The 18937-nt window shown below is 31.2% G+C and overlaps 3 protein-coding genes and 1 long non-coding RNA gene across 7 annotated transcripts; 1 reads left to right on the top strand and 3 right to left on the bottom strand.

Moving 5' to 3' along the window:
* Positions 1-306: 306 nt before the first annotated feature.
* On the bottom strand, positions 307-1671 carry LOC103857487. Of its 4 annotated transcripts, none has more exons than XM_009134675.3 (4): positions 1516-1671; positions 1032-1436; positions 688-741; positions 307-604 (listed from the first exon to the last, which is right to left on the bottom strand). In XM_009134675.3, the coding sequence occupies exons 2-4, from the start codon at positions 1244-1246 to the stop codon at positions 589-591; spliced, it is 285 nt and encodes a 94-aa protein (XP_009132923.1). In that variant the 5' UTR covers positions 1247-1436; positions 1516-1671; the 3' UTR covers positions 307-588. The 4 variants fall into 4 exon arrangements, with proteins under 4 accessions (XP_009132923.1, XP_009132924.1, XP_009132925.1 ...); XM_009134676.3 differs by having other exon boundaries at positions 1032-1359; XM_009134677.3 differs by having other exon boundaries at positions 307-741; positions 1516-1669.
* Positions 1672-3303: 1632 nt separating this feature from the next.
* LOC103857486 (probable peroxygenase 3) lies at positions 3304-5293 on the top strand. The gene is made up of 6 exons (XM_009134674.3): positions 3304-3571; positions 3666-3815; positions 3944-4029; positions 4480-4574; positions 4675-4800; positions 4920-5293. The coding sequence occupies exons 1-6, from the start codon at positions 3469-3471 to the stop codon at positions 5077-5079; spliced, it is 720 nt and encodes a 239-aa protein (XP_009132922.1). The 5' UTR covers positions 3304-3468; the 3' UTR covers positions 5080-5293.
* A 137-nt stretch (positions 5294-5430) lies between these two features.
* LOC103857484 lies at positions 5431-7989 on the bottom strand. Its single transcript, XM_009134673.3, has 3 exons — positions 7745-7989; positions 5927-7334; positions 5431-5849 (listed from the first exon to the last, which is right to left on the bottom strand). The coding sequence occupies exons 2-3, from the start codon at positions 7316-7318 to the stop codon at positions 5676-5678; spliced, it is 1566 nt and encodes a 521-aa protein (XP_009132921.2). The 5' UTR covers positions 7319-7334; positions 7745-7989; the 3' UTR covers positions 5431-5675.
* A 7295-nt stretch (positions 7990-15284) lies between these two features.
* Positions 15285-17870, bottom strand: LOC103857482. The gene is made up of 3 exons (XR_631012.3): positions 16817-17870; positions 16176-16521; positions 15285-15608 (listed from the first exon to the last, which is right to left on the bottom strand). It is a non-coding gene; the product is annotated as an uncharacterized LOC103857482 (long non-coding RNA).
* Between the last annotated feature and the right edge of the window lie 1067 nt (positions 17871-18937).

Below are 18937 nucleotides of genomic sequence, written 5' to 3'. Positions count from 1 at the left end.
CATGTGAAAGAGATCTGATCATTTAACAATGGTCAATGGCTGTTTTTCTGGTAATGCCTCAGGTGTGAGGTGGATGCAGATTAGGAGAAGAAGAAAGGGACAAAGAGAAGAGGAGGAAGAGAGTCAGATTTGATTTGAATGTACAAACCTTTGAACCAACTCTACCATCAAGATATGAGACTTACTGCAGTGATGATGAAGAGGGACAAGGAGAAGTAAGCAATGTATCTTCGGTTATCGGTAAGAAACCACGGTATTGAACCCAGTGGATAATACTGATTCTTTATGTGTGTCTATGGAGGTTTGTTCATCTTTGGGAAAACAACTAAAATTGCTGTATTTGCTTTACAATTTAATTAGCCTGTATGTTGCAGAAAGACATAGTTTACAATCAAAACCTGTCAGAATCAAACAACACTCAAAAGATCAGCCTCTATTGATCAATACAGCAGTAATCTATAATCTATATACTCTCTCACTCCTGTAACTTATATGTGACAATCCCTCTTTTGGACTGGCTTCTTGTCAGAAGTCCTGAGCAAAAAGAATCTGAAACTTCATGATTGTAATGTCCACTCGCTTATCCTCTCACAAATACTGGTTGCTGAAAAGAAGCCAGATACAAGGACGAGCTCATTGTTAAAAACTCCATGTTAGTGGTGATTGAATGCAGGTTTTGAGGATTACATAATGGTGCAGATGCAAGCATCTGAATCATCGTCATCTGAATCGCTTACTTCACTGAAAAGCATAAAATGGTGATAAAAGTCAAATAAATTCTTTTTCAGTTCCCAAACAGAACAAACAACAATGCAAGAGAGTAAGTTCCTGAACAGAGATAACTACTCAACTGGACTTATAAACAAAGGAACTAACAATATGGACTATCAAAAAGAACTTTATCTATCGAAACCATTACTAAAACAAAAAAGGCAACTTGTTAAGGGCAGTCTAAACAAACAAGTTCACAAGCTGAAGGAAACAAAACAATCAACAGAGACTAGTTGTGTTCCTTGTGATAATAGCTTTACCTTGGTTCATAAACCAAAACCTCAGCAAGATTGTCTCCTTTGTTATCAGTCCACTGCACAGTCCTCTTAACCTTATCAGTACTCCTAGACATCCCTCCTTTCCTAGGAGGAGGCAACAAACACTGTGACTCACTTTCTTCTTCCTCCTCCTCAACAATAGCCTTATGATTCTCAAATCCGTTGGCCTCTTTAGCCTCTCCACGAGTCGTATCCATAACACAGATCCACCACAGCAGAGATATGGAAAGTATACCCAAAATCCAAAACAATCTGGAGAAGATAAAGATTCCTCCTTTTTCTTTCCTAATCCATGTCAAACACAATCCACCTGAAACCCACAATCAAGTAACACGATTTGGATCTTAACGGTTTGGTTTCAAGGTTTGAGCTTGATCCTAATAAACCCTAATTACACAAAAAGGCAGAAGTCAACGATCAATAGTACACCCAGATCGAAATTGAGATCGAGATTAGCATTACTTACGTAGTCAGTGGCGGCGGCGGTGTTTTCTCTCCGGTAGAAGACGACGGAGAGAAAAAAAAAGCTATTTTTCTCGAGAAATGAGATCTGAGAGAAGGAGAAAGAGAAGTTCGTTAAATAGAATCAACGGCTGAGGCTTTTTGCAGATTAGATTAAAGCTTTGTTTTGGGACATGGTAGTTAATGCGGCCGTTGACTTATTAGCACAACTTATGTTTATTTTAATTACAGTTGTAAGCTCAGCCTATCATTTAATATGGTTTGATTTTTTCATTAACAGTTGACAAAATTTAAATTAAAACTTATAGAACAAAATAATGATTTTATTGTGACTAGCACTTTGTGTAATTATTAAAGAAAGTCAGTGGTAAATCCAAAAGTTCAACGGGTTGTTGTTGTTATAAACATCCAAAAGTTTAATTTTATTGTTTTATATTTTGTGCATAAAATTAATAATAAGAAAATCTTATATATATATTAATAATAAGAAAATCTAATTTATGTTAATATGACCCTAGAATGACCACTCTTTTACTCTAAGCATGATAAAGAATGATAATGAACTTTTACCCCAAAAAGGACGGTAATGAATTAGTACGTGGGGGTGATATATACCATATGTTAGTAAGCACTTTTTAGTTCAATTAATCAAGACCTGTGGATATGAAGCTCGTTACCATATCAATTTAACGGTTTGATTATGTGAGATGGAATCTATTGACCAACTAAAAGAAGATGATTGGAATCTAAGCTTTCATATGAATAGATTAGAACTGTTTCCTAAGATTCAGATTTATGATCCCGATAAAAAAACATTAGTACTACTAGATTCCTTCTTTGTCATTTATGTGACGGTGCGAATCAGAGTGTATCGTACCACAGTCCACAGCTTTAATGAGCCGACAGAATGACAGGTATATATGTCTTCATATCATACGTTATATGATTGCTTTGATTGCAAATTTAGAATTTACCTTCTACTCCACCTCCAGTGATTCAATTACACATACATACAAACAAACCCCACTTATGCCTAAGATCAGACTCACATAATAACAAAAGATAAAAGACAACAAACAAAAAGTTATAAATACACGATCCTTTTGACCTTTTTATACACAAGTACTTAGTTATTCAACGCATGATTTTGATTACTAAAACTTGTCCTGTAAATTATGATCATATATATTCTTTATATGCTCTTGTAAGGCCCTCACCTAAAGCAGAGGAAGCCGGTGCTTTAGATTAGATTAAGAATCGAAGGAAAACAAGCCACTAAGAATTTGCATATACTCCAATTGTTTTCTACCATTCACCCAATGTCATTTGAATAACTTTTCTACAGTAATTTTAACCGATAAAAGGAGGGTAAACTAAACCGGTCAGTAAGTAGATAATAGTTGATTGGTTAATTGCTCAAGATTTCTTGTGAATGAGACAAGGATTATTTTTGTCCAGACAACTTATAAGAGATTGCTGTGATGGAAAGGAAGCCCATTTGTATATTGTATTGTGCTAAGAAGAATAGGATGATAATCACTCGAGATTTTTTTTGGGTGAATTATTGTTCGTAATATTGTTATGATAGAATGGAATCCCTTTTATATGTAATCTACCGACCTCTCCGTGATTTTTTTTTGTTTTTTTTTCGGACCTCTCGTGACTAAAACGTGGATTTATTTCAGCAAACTGAGAATCGCCACGTGAATGCATGGACCGTATTAGATGTCGTCATGCTAACTTATTATCTTTTGTATACTGAAATATATATAGTGAATTTAAACCACAAATGTCACGACACATGTCCATTATTTTGTTTTCCTTATCACATCATCCTCGTTATATCGTTTTACTTATAAAAGGACCACGACGGAAACCAAATGATCACACTGTTACAGCTTTTGCAAAAATAAGAAACTGAGAGCATCTTCAATTATTAACACTTACTGAAGAGAGAATGGGAGAAGAGTCAGAGGCTTTTGCCACGACGGCGCCGTTAGCTCCGGTGACCGGTCAGAGAAAAGTACGGAACGACTTGGAGGAAACATTATCTAAACCATGTAAGTAACCATTGGTCACACTATCCATGTTAAAGAATAAAAATAATAGACATTGTATACATATAAATCCAACGGTAAAAAAAATGAAAATCAGATTTGGCTAGAGCATTAGTAGCTCCAGATACAGAGCATCCGAATGGAACAGAAGGTTATGACAGCAAAGGCATGAGTGTTATGCAACAACATGTTGCTTTCTTCGACCAAAACGGCGATGGGATCGTATATCCTTGGGAGACTTATGCAGGTAATTAATTTTTCATTATATATGTGTGTGTTTTAAAAAGGTCAGAAAATAAGAATCAATTATTTATTTCCAATGTGTCTTTTTCGTAACGTATCCATTTATTTATCATTATAAAATTTTTTTTGCAGGACTCCGTGACCTTGGTTTCAACCCAATCTCCTGTATCTTTTGGAGCTTAATCGTAAACCTAGCGTTTAGCTATGTTACACTTCCGGTATGGAAAACAAATCCTAATTAAACCCTTTAAATTTAGTTTTAATTATTATCTATTTCTATGATTGATATATAAATACAAACAACAAAAAAGCAAAAAAAAAAGATTGATATAGTAATACTTTAAGATAGGAGTAAAATATATTTTTGTTTCAAAATAGTAGCACATAGAATAATTTTTTACAAATTAAAAATATAGTTAGTTACAAGAAAAACTTTTTCATTTTACATTTAGGATTGAGTTTAGTGTTTATCAGTTTGTGGTTTAATATTTAAGGGGTGATGTTAGAGTAATGGTTTAGCATTTGAAGTAATTTAGTCATTTACTTTTTAATTAATGCTATTTTAAATATTTGTCTCTTTGTTTGGTATTTTTGTCATAATTTTTGGTTTTGTGTCATCTAATGGATATGTCCATTTACTATGTTGTGAATGGTAAAAATGTAAACAGAGTTGGTTGCCATCACCATTATTGCCTGTTTATATCGATAACATACACAAAGCCAAGCATGGGAGTGATTCAAGCACCTATGATACCGAAGGAAGGTAACATTCACTCAAACACATAAAATATACTCAAAAATCATTTCAAACGTACAGTATATATAGTTTCCGTGATACTCAGTTTGTAAAATGGTGATTGTAGGTTTGTCCCGGCTAATCTCGAGAACATATTTAGCAAATACGCGTTAACAGTTTCGGATAAATTATCATTTAAAGAGCTTTGGAACTTAACCGAGGGAAACCGAATGGCAATCGATCCTTTTGGATGGTAAGTGCCAAAAAAACGTTATTGGTTCTTAGTTAAATATATCTGCAGACGTCTCTTATTTGATTATAATCCGGTATAATCCATTTAAATTGGCCGGTTTTGTGTATTGATTATGGCAGGGTTTCGAACAAAGTTGAATGGCTACTACTATATATTCTTGCAAAGGACGAAGAAGGTTTTGTGTCTAAAGAAGCTGTGAGACGTTGCTTTGATGGAAGTTTATTTGAATATTGTGCTAAACAGAACAAAGAGAAAGCCAATTCTCGCAAGCAAGACTAAGAGTTAGTTTATTATCTTCTGTTTGAATAAGCATGTATAAATGTATTTGTAGCCTACTATAATTTCTTTGTAAAAAAAAAAAGCCTACTATAATTATGCCCTCGATCTTGGTTATGAAAAAAAAACAAATAAACAAAAGTGTAAGTGGAAGAAAACTTTGTGTTCTTTACAATATTGTTGTGTAAAATTTGTTGATCAAATAAATAAGATTTTCATCAATATGGCAGACGAAAATGTACAGTGGATTATAGTTTGCAATATTTTCAGAGAAAGCTGTGGATTACAATGGATTATAAGTTTTGATAGTTGACCTCATTGTATAAAACTGAAGATAATTGACAAAACAAAGTATATAAAACCAGAATATCATAAATATCAAAATCGAAAGTCAGCATTTACCAAACATGCATGTGATTTCAAGTAAAGAAGCATTTTCTATTTAAAAAAATATATAATAGTAAACGAATAAACTAAAAATATATGAATAAAAGTATAAAACATATTATGCAACTCAAGAACCTGCCAAAATTACCAAGGCTGAGTTTTTGCCTATCTTTACTCTGTGCAATCCTCTCTCTTTAGCTAGCTAAGCTTCTCTACAAACACTTCCCTGACGACCATGGCCTGAGTCTCTGGCTCTGGCTATGAATGTATGCCAAAGCTATTGAAAAAGATTGTAAAACAGATATATTCGCTTGAAAATGGACAAAGTAAAGACCATCTCGTACACTCATGATCCTCACTCCAGGAGGAACCCCCTGCTTTGATCCCTGAAACAACACAAAAAGAATCAAACAAACCAACATGGCCAAAAGAATGAATCTTGTAATGGCTTGAATGTTATTACCTCTGAGAAGAGCTCAAAAAAATTGCATTGACCTTCTTCACTTTGGCCTTTAAAGACGGTCAAGGGACAACCAAGGTCCCATCCAGAGCAATCACAGCTTCCTCCAGACTTCCATCTCTCAACCAAGCTCGAAGGACCACCACCACCGTTTCTGCTTCTCGGCCCTCCGTGAATCCCTGAAGGAATCACAACATCTATGCTCGTTGAATGCTTGGTTCGAGCCAAGGGAGCTTTCTTGAGAAACTTCATGCCCCATCCCCCTCCTCCTCCAACTTTCTCTTCCTCATCATACTGTTCCCTCACAACAACAGCTAAGGTTTCAAGATTTGGTGGAAGGTTGTCATCTAGTAAACTCACGGCTGGTTCATGAAACGGCTCCCAAGAACAAGAATCCGCTACTGAACTTGTTCTACTGAATCTTGAGATACTACTTCTTTGCCTTAAAGAAGCTGCTCGTGTGGTGCTTCTAATCGCATGAGCGACTTTCTTAGACAATCCTCTACTTTTCTTGATAAGGCTTGGTAACTGTGGATTCACACCACTACTGAATAGAACAAACTGTCTCTCTACGACCTTTTGATTAGTGGATGAGACAGAGAACAATGTTGATACCTTAAGTTTACCAACCAATTCAGACCTGTGGCCTTTCTTCAAATGGATCAGATACGAATAGTCTTTCGAACTACGGTCAAAACTCGGTCCAGGACTACTAGTGGTTAAGCTAGCTACGTAGATCTCTTTCTGACCATCCAAAGAGAAAACAAAATGAGGAGTCTTGTTGTCTTTCATAGTGAACTGAAGTGTTCCTTGAGAAACCGTTGAAGACGGAGACCAACATGAAGAAGAACTCCTTGAGTTTGTGCTTGATAAAGAGACAACATCATCACATAACAAAGGTTTATCAACAACCATGTGTGTAACCCTCTTGCAACCTGTGATTGCAGGACTAATCACTGCATTGCCTGAATCATCTACCAAAGGAAGATCAAAGACAAGGCGAGCAACATCTTCTTTGGGGATCATCATCATCACAGGTGAATCAAAACTCATATTTGGTCCAACAAGATTCATGGAAAGGCTGTGACTAGCTGAGTTAAAGGCAGTGATGTTAATCAGGTCGAGGCAGCGACGGAGATACTTCTCGTCCAATGACAGCAAATGCCTTGGGATGTTGTAATCGAGCACGAAGCTAGTGGCGCGAGATAACGAACCTCTGGGACCGTTTTTAACGATCTGTAGCCACTTTCCGCTCCTTGAAACTAAACTACATTGCTCTCTTTTGTGAGTCAACAAGCTCTCTGACCTCAGTAAACCATTTTCCCCAGGTAGATTCTCATCTTCAAGCTCAAGATCATCCTTGTGAACATCACCAGGAGGAGTAACACTCCCCATCGTTAGCTCTCTTATGCTAAATCAAAGCCCACCAAAAATGAAGAGAATAAGAAAAGATCTAAGCTTTAAGCTAGCAACTCTACTACAAAGAGGACATCAAGCTACGAAGCTGATTTTGCTGGAAGGTTTTTAAAATATGTTACCTAACCTCATACCTAAAAGCTAAAGAAGAAGAACCCTACACGAATTGACAAGCAGAGAAAAAGGTTGAAACTTTAGATGTGCCCATTAATTTAATGAGAGAGATAAAAAAAAGGGTAAGACTTTGATTGAGTGTTCAAGCTCAAGAGAAACATTTGAGGATTTTGCGTAATTTTAATTTTACTTAGGATGACAGATGATTATGCTCTGAACAAAACAAAACAAGAAGTGGTACAGTAAAAAGGATAAAACTTTCGTCATCGTTCATTCAATTTGACTTTTTACCTGAGTAAAAGAAAAGGGAATTGGATCGAAGAAACTCAAGCAGCCCTCTTCGCCAATTCTCTGGATTGTCGCGATGTTTTTTTCTTCAGTGTCTTTCAAAGTTAATGAAATGAAAAAAAGCTGAGAAGCAAGAATGATTTCTGGGTTTCTAGAGAGAAAGAAGAGTCACGTTAATGTCTGTCTGAGTCTGACTAGTACCAATGGAGACGATGTGAAAATAAGGAACGTCTTTTTGTGTGTGTGTATGCCGTGTGTGTGGGGCTTGACTTTGACTACTACTATGAGGTTTCTTACAATGCAGAGGGGCCCACCTTTGCGTGTTTCCTCTATGCGAAATTGGAAGTGGAGATTGTGGGTAGGGATTAAGAGAGTGAGCGAGCTGGTGGGCACGATCGAGATAGATATAAATCTAAAGGAAGGGTGGTGGTGGTGGCTACTCTGTTGGCCAAAGAGGAGGGAGGAGTAGAGAAGTTATTAAAAGCGAATGCTCACATCACATTAATTCCTTTTTTTTTTTGTTCAAACTGAATTTCATTAAATTTTAAACTTGGTTTAAGGCCCATAATGCCTGTTTGGCAACAGAGTCAGCTCTAGCATTAGCTGTTCTAGGAATAAAATTAAACATGATTGACTTAAATGAAAGGGATAGGAGGTAGATATCATGAAGACTTCCATAGATCTCTAGCTTCATTTCCTTTCGTTTGATCGTGTTGATCAGAACTTGAGAATCTGAGAAGACCATTACAGAGTCGATTCCGTGAGTCAGATCCATTGTTCCTATTTTCTTCTATATCCACCTTTTATTTGATTTTTATTTTGAGTTAATCCATTGTTTATTTATTGGGAAACTTTTTTTTGTAGATCCACGAGGTGAAAATTATACAAATGGTAAGTATCTTCACATTTGGCTATGCATAGAAATAAATCATTATTAATATATTTTTAAGATAGAATTCTCATGATTTTTGTGATCTTTTTAATTGAATATAAATATTTTTACATAGAAAGAAATCATTATTAATATATTTATGTGAGAAATTTAGTTTGAGAATTCTCAATCAGAAATGCTCTAAATATGTAAGTATATATTTCAAGAAAGTTTCCAAATCCTCTGTTAGTTTGTAATTTTGCTTTTGTTTACACTTTTAACAAATAGGTGCTAATCAGGTCTATTTGTTAACATCTTTTTAATCATCCAGAAAATAAGGAGTTTCTAAGAAGTTATACATTTGTTATAAATTTTCGATTAGTGATCTACGAGAAAACGGATTTATAAGAAAGCTAGTTCTTTATACAATCATGGGAATAAATAAATTATCATATTGTTTAAAAATAAAATAAAACAAACTATCATATTGTTTTAAAATAAAATAAATCAAACCCTAGAATACATATTTTGCCTTTTAAAATATACATGATTGGATTATTGGAGATTTGGAGTCTTTATGAATATTTTTCACATGAATTTGAGAATCCATGGACCAGCCAACAAATTGACAAAAACTAGTTTGTCTTATTCCTGACCGTGAGCTTGCGGCACATGATTATCTCGAAACAGTTTCATTCTTATTTCGATTGCATTTTACGCATTTTATTTAAAATCCAAAACTCAAACACGTAGACCTCGATAGAAAAATATAGTTGTGTTTTTTTTTCTTCTTGGATGTGGCAGAAGTCAGCTCAATTATTCATCTAGAAGATTAATATCTTAGACTCGTAGTAGAGACACGTCTATATGTGATTGAATATTAGTGTTAATTGAATCGACCTACTAGCGTGTATAACATTTGATGCTTTGGTTTCTATATTCAAAGATGGTTTTCCACCAAAATCCGGTCCATATGTTTGCACTAATTGCATTAACCTTGTTGATTATGTGAAGCAGTAACCATAATTCGTGAAGCATTAGTAATCATAGTTCATGTATTTTCATGCATGTGATTTAGTCTGTTTATTTGTTTTTAAATTAGTTAGTTAGTTAACACCTGGTCTAAAACTATTATTATCTTTCAATACACGTACGTGTAGATGTTCTGGAAAGTAAGTTGGAAAATAGATTCGAAGTTGATAAGATTGTGCCATTACAAGTCCATTTTATATTAGATCGAGATCGGATGTTCAAGTGGTAAAGAGCTCTTCATATCTGGTTTAGTAAGTTCTTTGGTTGGGATTGACTTAGTCAATTTGAGCGTCTGTGCTCTATATCACTGATTATTTACTTTGTTTTGTAAAGTTGGTTCTAATTATAGTTCAAAAAAAAAACCGGTTCTAATTCTATATTTTTTTTTTTAAAGATCGAGATCGAATGTTAGTTTTCAAATGCAGCAAAATAGTAATAGTTTTTTAGTAATTAAACTCCTCAACTAAAGATAAATCGTAAAAAAAAACCTCAACTAAAAATTCTGTGAAATAAACCCTCAACTTTAATTTCGTTAACATATGTTACCCTCCGTCTAAAAAACCGTGACGGAGGGTGACATATGTTAACGGTTTATAAGTTGAGGGTTTATAATGTTAAAAACTTAGTTGAGGGTTTTTTTTACGATTCAAAAATAGTTGAGGGGTTTTATCACTAAAAATCATTAAAGGGTTTTAAAGTTATTTATTATCATTTATACATTGTTTTAGATTGATTTGTAAGCCTTTAAAACTAATTTATATTTTTAATACGTTAATCTATTATAAAATTAATTTATACATTTTAAATTAATAATTTTCAACATGACTTACAACTTATTATAACTTCAAAATATTAAATTATTTGATATTTGGCAATAGTGATATTAAAAAAATTGTGTGCTTATATCGTCATTGTCAAATATCAAATAATTGAAAGTTTCTAAGTTATATTAAGTCTTAAGTAGTGTCGAGGATAATTCATCCATGAAGTCCATTTTTATATTTGGAGTAGGACGTACGTTTTCTTATTTTCATGATTTTCGTCATCCGGCTCATACTTTACTATTTTCCTATATTGTTCTTGATTTATTGTATCTTTATGTTTCAAATATATTATTGATCAAGAAAATAAAAATATAACGTAATTATTCAGAAATCAATGAGAATAAAAATAATCATGCATTATTTTGGAAGGGGGGGGGAGAAAGTATGAGTCGGATGACAGAAATCATGAAAATAGAAAAAAATGCGTCATACTCTAAATAGAAAGATTGACTTCATGGATGAATTATCTCGACACTACTTAAGACTTAATGTAACTTAGAAACTATAAATTATTTCATATTTGACAATGACGATACAAACACACAAATTTTTTTATATTACTATTGCCAAATATCAAATAATTTAATATTTCAAAGTTATATTAAGTTGTAAGTAGTGCTGAAAATTATTAATTTAAGATGTATAAATTAATTTTATAATATATTAATGTATTAAAATTTATAAATTATTATTAAAGGCTTATAAATCCTAAAACAATGTGTAAATGATAATAAATAATTTAATAATATTTAATGACTTTTAGTGATAAAACTCCTCAACTAAAGATGAATTGTAAAAAAAAAACTCAACTAAAAATCCAGTGAAATAAATCCTTAACTTATAAACCGTTAACATATGTCACCCTCCGTCACGGTTTTTTAGACGGAGGGTAACATATGTTAACGAAACTAAAGTTGAGGGTTTATTTCACAGAATTTTTAGTTGAGGGTTTTTTTTACGATTCATCTTTAGTTGAGGGGTTTAATTACTAAAAATCCAACAATTGGGTAACACTTTTTAGTCATAATTATTTTTATGAAAGATAAAGCCCAAACAAGTGATCGTTTGAGGCCCATTATTCACAAAATTGAATCCCTTAGTCTCCATTTCACGGTTCACCAGTTTACCGGAGAAGATAAAACCATTATGGCAAGTGTCGGTGAACCTCTTATTGTTCCAATCAAAACTGGCAAGGTAGTTTACTTTCTTTGAGTTTGTTTGGTGCGGAGAACTGTTGAAGAAGCTCATTTAAGCTGTTCCAATTTCTTTGAGTATTCTGCAGGTCTTAAAACCGAAAACATTGCATACAGCTAGTATCCCTGGATTTTGCTAGGAACGTTCCAGAATGTAAGCATTTAGATTGATTTTGTTAATAAATTTAATAAACCATTAAGTTTATAAAAACTTACTTAATAAACTTAACTTTAACTTAATAAACTTAATAATTTATTAAACTTACTTAATAAACTTAAAATTTCTTAAACCTATTAAAATTAATAAATCTATCGAACTTAATAAATTTATTAAATTAATTAGTAAACTTAATAAAATTAATCCTTTATTAATAAACTTAGTAAATTTATTAATTTTAAGTTTATTAAATTATTAAGTTTATTAAGTTTAATAAATTTATTAAGTATAATAAATTATTAAGTTTATTAAGTTAAAGTTTATTAAAATACTAAGTTTATTAATAAAATCAATTAAGTTTATTAAACTTAATAAATCATTAAGTTTATTAAGTTTAATAAATCACGGATTGACCACATAACTTAGTTTAAAATCAATTAAACATGATTATGATGTTGCCACTATATTATTATTTATTTTATACATGTTATATGTATTAACATAAATTTTGTATACACATTCTTATATATTGGATGGTTTCTATCATATTAGTGTAAATTTTGTGTAGGTAGAAATTGTTTTTTCATTTCGAAACATCAAAAACTTTGTCAATTTAGAAATGGAAGGAGTATAAAATAACGCGTACAAAAACGTTAGAAAAAGGCGCGTGAGAACAAAAGATATAGGGAGCGTAGAAAAGGGAATATATGTCTTGCACGCACTAAACTGGTAAAACATCTGGGTGGTCCGCAAAGACCTTTGTACAACGTGTCGTTTACTTATAAAAGCTTTTGGTTTTATCCACGCGCCTTTGTCGTTTTGTCTCCCTAAAATGACACCCTTTTTCGTCTTTCACGGCCAATATTTTTATTCATTTTACTCCCCTTAATTTTAGTCACATGACTCGCATCATATCTCTCTCACCGATTCTATTGATAACCGATAAATTTTACTACAGTGAAATGATTCTACAGCTCAATTGTCTATTTTTTGTCCAATACTCAATTGTAAATTTTAGAAAATAATTATTACATACAATGTTTTGTCATTTTAATAATAAATTGTAATCTATTGTTTTGAAGTTAAAATTTTGATTTTTTTGTAAATTTTTACAGCTCAATTGTACATTTTTTATTTATTTTTATTCAACGCTCAATTAAAAATTTTAGAAAATATTTTTTTACATTCAATGTTTTTTCGGTACATTAGTTTTGGAATACTCTACTATTTCCATTCCTACTAATGTATTTTATTTTCTACAACCATGCATTTCCCAATGTTACTTCTCAAATTATAAGATTGTTACTGATATATAGAAAATAAAATTAGTGAAACAAAAATAAATATAATAAAAAGAAATGGAATATGAAGAAAATGAATACAATATACTCTGTTCATTCATGATCAAAATTATAATGGAATGAATTTCATATTTTATTTATCTTTTTAGAATGGATAATTCTTGTAAATAGGCTATTTTTAAGTTTTGATCACCAAAATAAACCATAAAGAGGAAAATAACCAAAATATTTTATTTAATAGGTAAAAAGACCCTAATATCCTAGATATATAAAAAAATAAAATATAAAAATATAATTTTTTATATAGTTTTAGATTATATATTTTTAAATTCGAACTTTTCTAAAACTTTTTTTTATATTTTTTAATATTTTTTTTGTGATTCAAAAATATTTTTTGAAACTATTTTTAAAATTTTATTTTCAAATTTTTAATATTTATTTTTATTTTATAAAATCCAAAATCTCAACCCCTCAACTATAAACCCTAAGATTTGGATTAGTTAACCCTAGAGGTATAAGTGTATATTTACCTCTTTAATGAAACATTTTTGTAATTTTAACCCTTAAAATCTATATTTGTGACAAAAACTTTTTTTTACTGTTATCCTATGATATTTTATTTTTTAAATTGATGAAATGATTATTCCATTTCATTTCATACAAATTTAATTTTTTCGGTAGAATGAAAAAGTAGGGAATTCCATACCAAAATTTGACAGTATATATATCTTACAAACACTCGACTATATTGTCACATGTCATGTAATCATATTAGTCAAACACGAACAAATTCATATATCTATAGCTTAAAATCTTTTTCCAAGTTGTTAAATATACAATTACGATGTGTGTGCACAAACCCGGTGATTGGAACATTTGTGTGTTGTTAGGATACTGGTAAGAGTAGAAAATATGTTTTGAACACACAAAAAGTTTGTCTATTTGCTAAATAGCAATAAACTTCGCTCTTTGCTACATGCACGGCCGAATCATATCAGCTTAGATAACTATGGGTTAAGACTTCAGGTGCCAAACTTTTTTTTTAATTAAAAATCAGATACATGTCTTCGAAATTTCGAATTATCATTACGTGGGCATATATATTACAGACACAATTCCCTTTTTTTTTTTAGTATCGACCATATGCTTTAATCTTTAAATCGTGACTGAAAACTTTATTCGACATCATATGATATTCGCTCGCGCGGCTTCTATACAATACTAAGCAAAACACTAGCTTTTCTACATATTGATTTTCTTCTATAATCAAAATGTTTTCATATGAGTATTAACAGTTGATCACTTTCTAAAAACCATGATTAGTGCTTAATCCTACTTTACAGTAATATGACGGTGTCAATTTTTTTGTAACTAATTATGATATATTTTTCTGAGGCAAGTACAAGCTACAATAAACTTACAATTGAAATGTAACATCCCAATTTTTGTTCTTTTTTGGTAAAATGTAATAACATCCCAATGTTTATAAGTTCAATCAAATCAAACATATGTTGATACAAATACATACATACTCACATGCATGTATTTTACCAAAAATTTGTTGATATCTTCATGTTGGAGTCATCTTTGAATTAGGGATGAGCACATATCAAATACCCAAATTTTTGGATATTGTGTATTAGTATTTGCTTAGCAGAATAACAAATATTTGAATTTTTTTGTTCAAACCGAAACAAATAATGAAGCAAATCAAAATTTACAGATATTTTGTTTATTCCTACTTGGAACAACGTCATCTATCTTATTAAAACTGAAGTACAAAATGAGATTGTTTGGAAACTTGATTAGTAGTTTAAAAATTAAATCTGTTTGGAAACAGGGTTTGTTTAAATTGTTATGTCTGCAGGTTTTTCTAAAGCCCATCGAAATCCATGTTTACTATAACCCATCGATTTGAATTTTGAAAAAAAAAATTGTTACCTTAAATATCTCATTCTTATCTTATAAGATCTTATTCACTGTAACTGATCGATGAATACCTTCTCCCCACGTAAAAGCATCAATAGGAACAAAATAGTATATACCCTAACTATTTATGATGAAGATATTTAAGAAATATCTATGATTGAATAGCAATATATTCTAAAAAGTATTAACCAATTAAATAGAACTTCCATAATTTGAACGAACATTACGCGTGAACAAGATCAATAGTATCTAAGTTTGAATAACATATATTACAATATATATGATTTATTTATTAACAGAAAGGAAAAAATATCGTTGATACATATATCCTCGCCATAAATACAGCTTAACCTATATTTCATCACCCATCTATATATATATACTGAGACTACATTCAAAGACTTTAGCATCAAGGTCTCACAGCAAACATGTCAAATGAAAGAAAAATATGTCTTATTAAGAATCTCAAACTGTTCCGAGATGAATGGCGTCTCACTCTGAAACTGCCTCATTCCTGGAAACAAACCACCAGCTATGGAGGAGATACTCTTGAGTGCGTCCTGGTTGACCAAACTGTAAGATACATTTTTCTTTGACAGAATATATATACATATGTATGTCGATTCTCATCTAATAGTTACTCATATTCTACTATGTTTTCTTAAAAGGATGTTACTGAAACAAATATCATGGGACATGTTACTGATCTTGGACCAGTAGCTATGGTCCAAGCTAAGGGAAATGACACGAAAAGAGTTTTTTTCCGTTTGCGTGATACAAGGTAGTTTTAGTAATAGCTTTTAATAAATTTTTTCAACATTTTGTATCCTAAGTTTCAATAAATTTTGGTTTCTCTCTGAGTGGTCATGAAGTGGCATGTTGCTTATTGGGAAAATATGCTGAGCAATTTGAATCGGTGGAAGAAGCTAATGATGAAAGTATAATATGCTTGATAAGGTTTGCAAAAATCAGCGAATACAGAGGTATACACTCCACATCTTATATGTATTTTTTTCAATAGATACCCAAACCCGTTTCAAATAATTTAAATCAATACAATGAAACTAATAAACCAATAGATAATTCATTCACGTAATATCAAAAATTAAAAAGTAGAATTTACTAACCATTGTTTTGTTCCAGTTGGTCGACAAATGCGTATATGGAATTGGTCATCTCGAGTCTGGTCTTTCTTCTCTACGACAAATGCGTATAGGGAATTGTTAGAATTAAGGACTGAATCTTCGTTTTCCTCATAAATCAAATAAAACATATAAATTATTCTCAAACATTTTACAGAACAAACAAACACAATGAATTGAGAAAGAAGGATAATAAATGAGATTTTACAGAATAAACAAACATAAAAAATTTATACTTATCTGCTTATTGTCTGAATCAGTTACATGGCGGAGATGAATCATGGTGGAGATGATGTTTCAAAGAAAGCTCCATTTTATATGTTGCATCAACCTGTAAAAGTTTTCATGTTAAAGCTTTCGTTACAGTTCCATTACAATTCTAAATTGTAACCATCCGACCATAGAAAGGAAGACTGTTCTACAGAAAACAAACAATTTTAAAAAGAAACTAATTTAACAATCTAAAACCTTTTGATGTTTTGTCGGAGACCTCATTCCAAATACAATAGATCAAACAGATTAAAAACCACGAAACCCATAATACAATAGATCGATGGTATTTAACAATATAAAATCTGGCAAACCCTTGCAATGAAATTAGAGCAAGCAAATTTTAAAAGTCTAACCTGTAATACAATAGATCGATTGTATTTAATCCGGATTGAGAGTGAACATGAAATCATAAGTAGTTCAGATTCTGTATTTGGGTTAGGTGTTTGAAGGATTGAAGAACACGAAGAAGACAAAAGAGTTAAGAAAGAGAGAGAGAGGCAGCGACAGATCGAGAAAAAAAGAAGCAAAAAATGAAATTGTTTTAGTTTTTTATTAGCATGTTAGATAACAAACCCTTTCCCGGAGTAATTAGTTGGGCTAATGGATATTGATTACAATTTTTATATGGGCCAGATTTAATGTAATGTTTAAATAATTTAGGAAGTTTATGTGTATGGCCCAATTTTGTAAATAATAATTTTGTAAATAATTGACATTTACATTTTTTATATAAAGAAAGTTAATGAATACTATATTTTATATAGCATCTTATGGTTGTTGTTTTTTTGTGAAAAAAATTAAAACTCCGTAACTGAAATTTTAAATATTAAAAAAACACTATTTTGTATATATTATTATCTTAATTAGTTTAGTCCCATATAAATAGTTAGAGAATATAATTATCAGAAAACAAATTTATTATTAATAACATTTCATATAATTTTTTTTTGAATTAAAATTTTCAATATGTTTTAAAATTTAGAAAAAAAAAATCACAACAAAACAAGTGGTACATATATTATTAGTCCAAATTCATCTAAAACAAAAAATTGCACAAGTTATACAATTTTGAAAACAAACTACACAAGTTATAAAAAGTAATAAGAATAATCTAATAATAATGTTTCATTTGTGCCAAAAAAAATATATTTTGCTTACAAAATCAGATCGACAGGTAAATCAGAGTACCCGTTACAATATGATCCGTTTTTTCGGATATTGTGTTTTTAAGGCTTTAGTACAATTAAGATATTATAAATTTCTAGAATGGGAAGGAGTCGGACTATCCTATGTCCGTCAAAGATTGTAACAACCTAAAAACATGTAAATAAATTATACTTCTAAAAATATCGTTAAATAGTTTAAAAATATATTTAAAAAATAAAAACCCGCGCGGGCGCGCGGGTCAAAATCTAGTTTATGTTACAATTGGTATGTTAACAGTACATATATTTATTTACAAGCGTGAATTATCTCCATCATTTATCCTGAACATTTGATTACAAATTATATATCATGAATCTCTTTTTGTCTTTTCCTTATGATTCTAAATGATATCGACTCTCAAGTTAATGCATGCATGCTTTCAAAAGAAACTATTCATGGCACATTAGATCGATATTAGTTCTTGGGATATAATTTGATTAGTCGAAATATACACGAGCACTAGATATTGAGAAAAGCTGCAGAAAAGATATTGTTCACAACTCATCGGCTATCAAAGGCTTCAGTTTCCTCTATTCTATTCTCTCATATTTTCTAATTCTACTGTGATTCATCATATTGTTGTGGACTCGACCAGTAAATGGTAAAATCAATATTACTTAGCGCTAACGGTAGTTTTTTTTTAATTCTATAGCAAGAGATTTCTTTAATTTTTCAAATAATATAAAAAATACTGATCATGCTGGTTATGAAGAAAAATTTATTTCAGTCTATAATCTTAATTTGCCATTTTGGCCAACCCCACTGCCCACTTGGGTTGCGACTTTATAGTTAAAGCAATGTTCGTGCCTTTTGTCCTATAAAGGAACGACACAGATATATCTAGCAAAAGAAGAAGTGAATAAAATTGCGAGAATAGGAAGAAAGAAAAATATTAAAATTACACGAAATCTAGAACAAACGTATGAAATTCTTGAAAAAACATAGAATCAAATATTTGATATTGACTAACTGATGGTTCTTGGAACTGAAGGAGTAAACGTCTTGTTGAAGAGGTCCATGTCTCCTTATTTCCTAATTAAGAACAAAAACAACATGTGTTACTTTTTTTGCTAAAATATAAATGTAAAATATTATATCAACCTTTTAAATTCTTATCATTCTAATTTTTCATTTACAAGAAATATATCTGACAGAGTTAGCTTCCGATTACTGATTAAAATGTTACATGAATGATGATAAAAGTTGGTTTATAAGAATAGTGTCGCTCATAAGAGAATGTAACATAATTATTTAGGTTTTGATAAAAG

The sequence above is a fragment of the Brassica rapa genome, chromosome A03 (genome assembly GCF_000309985.2).
Source record: "Brassica rapa cultivar Chiifu-401-42 chromosome A03, CAAS_Brap_v3.01, whole genome shotgun sequence".
NCBI classification, from domain to species: domain Eukaryota; kingdom Viridiplantae; phylum Streptophyta; class Magnoliopsida; order Brassicales; family Brassicaceae; genus Brassica; species Brassica rapa.
Note: the sequence above shows the minus strand (reverse complement) of the source record. Positions and strands in the feature narration are given on the sequence as shown.